The 6,126-nt window shown below is 50.4% G+C and overlaps 1 protein-coding gene across 1 annotated transcript; it reads left to right on the top strand.

Annotated features, from left to right (window-relative positions):
- Window positions 1–4,127: 4,127 nt before the first annotated feature.
- PHACADRAFT_26993 (uncharacterized protein) lies at window positions 4,128–4,667 on the top strand (the record flags this gene model as incomplete). The annotated part of the gene is made up of 1 exon (XM_007392673.1): window positions 4,128–4,667. One exon carries the CDS (start codon window positions 4,128–4,130, stop codon window positions 4,665–4,667), a length of 540 nt encoding a protein of 179 aa, XP_007392735.1.
- Window positions 4,668–6,126: the final 1,459 nt, after the last annotated feature.

The raw sequence follows: 6,126 nt of genomic DNA, 5'->3' as shown, positions 1-6,126 counted from the left end.
CAAGGCTCGTAGCCAAGGGGTTCACGCAAGTTCAAGGCATCAATTACGAAGACACCTTTCGCTCCTGTCGCCCGTCTGGAGTCCTGGCGGTACCTCATCGCCCTAGCGACCATCCAGAACTGGGAAATCCATCAGATTGACTTTGATAGAGCATATCTGAACGGAGAACTCGACGAGGAGCTCTACATGGAGCAACCTGAAGGTTTCGTAACGGACGCAGGCAAAGTATGCCACCTGCGGAAAGCAATATACGGGCTAAAGCAAGCGGGACGAACATGGTTCCTCACGCTCAAAGCCTGTCTTGAGGACATCGAATTCGCATGCCACGACGCCAGCGACGTATCCATCTTCATTCGCCGTCAATGAGGGGGATCCACTCAAATTTTAGTGGTTTACGTTGACAACCTAACTATGATGGGAAACAGCCTCGATCTCATCCAACAAACGAAAGAGGCACTGAAGGAAAGGTTCCAACTCAAAGACCTTGGCGAACTCAAGTACTACTTCGGCATTCGTGTCACGAGGGATAGGGGGAGTCGAGCCACATACCTCGACCAGGAAATGTACATCGAGTCCGTTCTCAAACGATTCGGATACGAAGACTGCAACCCCGCATCCACACCACTCGGCACTGACATTGTACTCGAGAAGAACGAGGAAGACCCCGCAGACTGTCCACAAGACCGCATCAAGCTCTACCGCTCACTCCTCAGCTCACTCATGTACGCCATGCTCGGGACTCGCCCCAACATCGGCTTCGCCGTCGCCCGACTTTGCCAATACCAGGCAAACCCTTCACCGAAACACGTAGCTGCCGTCTATCGTGTTCTCAAGTACCTCCACGGCACCTCCAACTATCGACTCTGTCTAGGTCAAAACGACAAGACCGATAGCCGTTTGCTCGGTTACACTGACGCAGACTTCGCGAACGACAAGGACAACTCCGTCTCAACATCCGACTGGGTTTACAAACTCGGTAGAGGCGCAACAAGTTGGTCTTCTCGCAAGCAACGCTCTGTGGCTTGAGACACCTTCGACGCAGAGTACTTTGCAGCCAACGAAGCAGTCCGACATTTACAGTGGCTCGAAATCTTCGCTGAGTACATCGAACACCCACTCGCGAAGCCTGTCCCTCTCCACTGCGACAATAAATCTGTCGTTGACGCTGCCCAGTCACCTAACATCAAGCATCACACGAAACACACCCGCGTCAAAGCTCACGCTGTTCACGAGCAATTCGAAGCAGGTCTGATCGAACTCGTTAGGATTCCCGGTGTCGACAATCCGGCTGATATTCTCACAAAGCCTTTACCGGCTGAGGTACACAACCGTCACACCCAGTCTCTTGGCCTCGTTCCGTATCGCCTCGCCAAGGGGGAGTGTTGAAGCACCTAGTGGCTCTGGCTCGGCGTTCCGCCCGGCATGGACTTAAGGTGGACATCTTAGATTAGACGCTGCTAATACGTAGACAGTGATTGGACAATCATATGTAGTGTTCCCACGCACGGACCTCTTTATGGCAGGCTTCCCCATTCCAGCGGACTTTCAAATTTGCTTCCTTTTAGTATATAAGAACTCCTCTTGCATCCTCACTCTGCGTGCTCTTTCCCTTCGCACTCAGAGTAAGTCCCTTCGTCGCCCTTGCGCAGTATGCACTTATGCTTACACCCTGTATAGCTAATCCCCTGTGTGTATTAGGTTAGATCTATACAGCGTGCTCTTTCCCTTCGCACTCAGACTAATCCCCCGTGTGTATTATATCGTGTCCGCGTGCCACTCGCCAGTTCGCGCTTGCGCAGCCCAGTCGTCGTACCACGACAATAAGTACTGCTGTTAGAGTAATTAGCGATAAATTCCTAAAATACTATATTGTGTTCTCCTCTACTGCATCTATCTTCTAATGTACATAGATCAATAGATTATTAATAAGACTGAGCCTCACCATGAAGAAATATAGTGGGGGCACCAGCACTTGCCCTGCTTAACTGGCTGCCATGTAATGTTGTGGGCCCCTGCCCGAACAGCTTTGCAAGGTTCTGTCAATGTGGAAGGAGAGGCTTGTTCAGATGGGTGCACCTGCCTGCAAAGGCAGCGCCTTCCAGTTCAAAACGGCAAGGCAAGTGCTAGAGGTCCCTAGCTGCCCAACACCTGATGCCCACCTGGCCACTGTGTCGAGGCGCTGCACAACATGCGCGTCGGTGAATGAGCCCTTATATAGGCATAATATAATTTATCTGAGTGCAACCACCTGAGAGTGCACACGTAGTGATTTGACTGGCTCGGCTTGGCCCAGAAGTCAATGGCTTTGGCTTGTAAAAACATAAGCCAAGTTGCAAGCCGCCGCAAGCCATAAGCCAGTGGCTCGGCTTTGGCTTGGGCCGCGGCTTGAAACCTAATTAGGCAGGTGCTGTGGATTAACCTTGTCAACGGTTCCACAGCTGCCACACGTAGATATAGGAGTATGTACAACATGTAAAGAGTTTCTTTGTATAGTATGATGTCTAAATACATACTCTGAGATATAATTTAGATGTGAAACATCAATAAAGTTGTTCAGAAACTCGAACTTCATACAAAAGGAAGGACGCACTGCCAAATAAAATGTGTGGATGCCAGAGACAGTGCATGTGTGAGTGATAAACAGCGGAGGCTGACATGATGTGGCAGACACCTGTCACAGTCAGGGGTGCCAGGGGTGCTGGCAAGCCACAGGAGGTGCACAGCGACGATGGCTCTCGTTGATACCTATCTGCCTGCTGCAAGTGTGACCTCAGAATGCGCCGCTGCATCCACATGGCACAGCAAAGGCAGAGGCAGGAAGAGCGACATGGCCTCGCAGAGTTGCGGTCAAGGGTGTCCAGCAGAGAGGCGGCGGCCAAGTGGGCATCAGGCATCAGGCAGCTAGTAGGGACATCTAGCACTAGCCTTGCCATCTTGAACTGGAAGGTGCTGCCCTTGCAGGCAGGTGCAACCCACCTGAACAAGCCTCTCCTTCCATGTGTGGCAGAACCTTGCAAAGCCGTTTGGGCAGAGGTCTGCAATGTTACACAGCAGCCAGTTAAGTGGGGCAAGCGCTGGCGCCCCCACTATGTTTCTTCGTGGTGAGGCTCAGTCTTATTAATAATCCATTGATCTATGTACATTAGAAGATAGATGGGGTAGAGGAGAGCACAATATAATATTTTAGGAATTTATTGCTAATTACTCTAACAGCAGTACTACATACAGTAAGTTTATTATCTAAAGCTGTGGCTTGCTGGCTTGGCTTGGCCCGGCTTGTGCAGGCTTGGCTTGGCCTGCTTGCTGGCTTGAAGCTGAACCAGTCAAATCACTACACGCACGGAACGTCGGGCTGCACCTCCTGCAGTTCGCCAGCACCCCTGGCACCTCTGACCATGACAGGTGTCTGCCACGTCATGTCAGCCTCTGCTGTTCACCACTCACACATGCACTGTCTCTGGCATCCACACATTTTATTTGGCAGTGCGTCCTTCCTTTTGTATGAAGTTCGAGTTTCTGAACAACTTTATTGATGTTTCACATCTAAATTATATCTCAGAGTATGTATTTAGACATCATACTATGCAAAGAAACTCTTTACATGTTGTACATACTCCTATATCTACGTGTGGCAGCTGTGGAACCGTTGACAAGGTTAATCCACAGCACCTGCCTAATTAGGTTTCAAGCCGCAGCCCAAGCCAAAGCTGAGCCACTGGCTTATGGCTTGCGGCGGCTTGCAGCTTGGCTTATGTTTTTACAAGCCAAAGCCATTGGCTTCTGGGCCAAGCCGAGCCAGTCAAATCACTAGGGCCAGATGGTACGCAGGAGCTTTGAGGTCACAAGAGCATCAGGAAAAACCTCTCCATACAATTACCTGTAATTGTATGATGACCAATATAATATAGCTACAATCACATTGTAATTAGAACAATGTGACAATATATATAATGGTGCAACAATTACTAGCCATTGTTTCCAGATTATGCTCAGTACCACATCTTCTGGTACCGTCATTGACTTCATGCACTATTCCACCCTTGTTGCTGTGCACTGTATATGCTCATCAACAACAACAACAGACACAGGACAGTTGCGGGCACGGCAGCAAGTGGCACATCGACATCATGTGGGCAACAGCCAAGATCAAAGAAGTCGAGGTCGACAAGGAGGAGGGCAAGGAGGACGCAACGCACTGCACCAAGCTCTGGAGCGGCATTGTCGCAAACCAGCTGGCAACCACGGCAAGTATCCTCCCGCCTGGCCATCTCAAGCTGCACAGCGAGCTCGGTCTGGGCGTTGAAAATGACAAGACCAAGGAGGGTGAGGTCCCACTGCACGTTGTTGAACACGCGCAGGTTGTGGCGCTGCAGCTGTACCTGATTATTGAGAACCACGTCGCCCCTGCCGTCCCCTCCTCTGTGTTTCCATCTATGCCAGGCACTGGCCCATATCTGACGCTCGCAAACGTCATGGCAAGGTTGCTCCTGCTGTATCAGCTGCCTACGCCCACAGTGGAACAGCTGGACTCTGCCGCATCGACCTCGCTGTCCTGGCTGTCAGAAGAGCAGACAAAGCTGCTGGAGGAGGTGATCGCACAGGTGGCTGCGGCCGGGGTGGCACTCAAAGAGGAGGGAGAGGACGAAGACAAAATGGACACCACTTAGCTTGTGTCTTGGGCGGTTTCAGGTGTGAATAATCACTCAAAATGCTTGATGGTCACCAGTATCATCACGGGTGATGAACCTGCACAAGTACTGATGACTTACATGTAGCTCTGCAAGCCGCCAGAATTCACTATATTGCTCTAGTTCTATTTTGCAACTATGCAGAATAGAACTGCTCTGACTACAAAGTACAATAGCTAGTAAGCTATGACTATGCACGCGGCGTGAATGTGATCAGAGACGATCACATGACAAGCTGTTGAATGCACGCTTCGTGACTTTTCCGCGTCGTTCCTCTGTCCATGTCACCTCCTTCACCACACGGCTTATTCCTCTCATTTTGACTTTACACAGCCAGCACTATTGTCAACAAGTTGCCATGCTAACACTGGCTCTGACAGACTCAGAACAAGAACAAGCATGGGCAGCTGGCCTTCGAAAGATCAAGTCGCGCATGTAAAGGGCACCTGCCCAGCCTGCGCGGGTTGACCTTCTCTGGGATAATTGTACTCGAGTCCGACACTCCGTGGACAAAGTGATCTGAACTGCGCAACCTGGCGGGATGTCAAAGGACCCCCACTGTCGAGGGTTGGTCGTTCGGCTCACGCTGTACGCAGTATCGCTGCGCCGATATCCGAGGACAGCCTCAGAAGTGCGCTGTATGCGCCGGACCGGAAGGTGTTCGATGCGTACTGCTCTGCTCTGTCACACTTGAGGTTCGGCTGCGCGAGATAACATGCGTTGCACACTCCGTGCCTCGAATGGCGAGCGCGGTGCGCTTTGTGGGATATACTGTGAAGAGGCAAATGTTTGTACGTGAGAGAGAAGCCTTGAAGGTCCGCTTACGCGTTCGAGACCAGTGGCGAAAGTCTATACACTGTCTAGATCTCTAACGTTTTTATGTAATTTTTAACGAAGTCTGGACGGAGATACAGTGGTTTGAATTTTCAGATTTGAGGTAATGGAGACGAATTAACCAACTCATCTAAGGCTCCAACCGTTTAGTTTACGTGTAAACTTTTTTTGTAAACACACAGTAAATGGTTGTAAACGTTTATAAACAGTTTATAAACAGTAAACAAACAGTTATTACAGGGATCCAACCCACTCTAGTGGATTGCGCCAGATTAGCCTCTGAGAAACCTGTGTGAGCCTACTGCTCTACTTGAGCCTGAAAAGAGAGGTACAAATGTCAGTGCTTGAGCAACGCAAGGCGCTTGCTTGATGCGCGAGAGAAAAGCGAGGCCGCAGCTTCTTACTTACAATATTGATGTCCCAAACACTAGGCCCGACTCGGACGTGTATAGATAGTGCACCTACTCATGCGTACAGGGAAGGAGCAATGCGTGCATCACATCCCGAGCACGGACCGGCCATTAGGCAGCATCTGAACACTCCGTACCTCAAGCATCGTGCTATGGTCATCTCTATGGCCTGCTGGTGTCTCCTACGCATAGTA

The sequence above is a fragment of the Phanerochaete carnosa genome (genome assembly GCF_000300595.1).
Source record: "Phanerochaete carnosa HHB-10118-sp unplaced genomic scaffold PHACAscaffold_3, whole genome shotgun sequence".
NCBI classification, from domain to species: Eukaryota; Fungi; Basidiomycota; class Agaricomycetes; order Polyporales; family Phanerochaetaceae; genus Phanerochaete; species Phanerochaete carnosa.
This window is presented reverse-complemented; position numbering and strand designations above follow the sequence as displayed.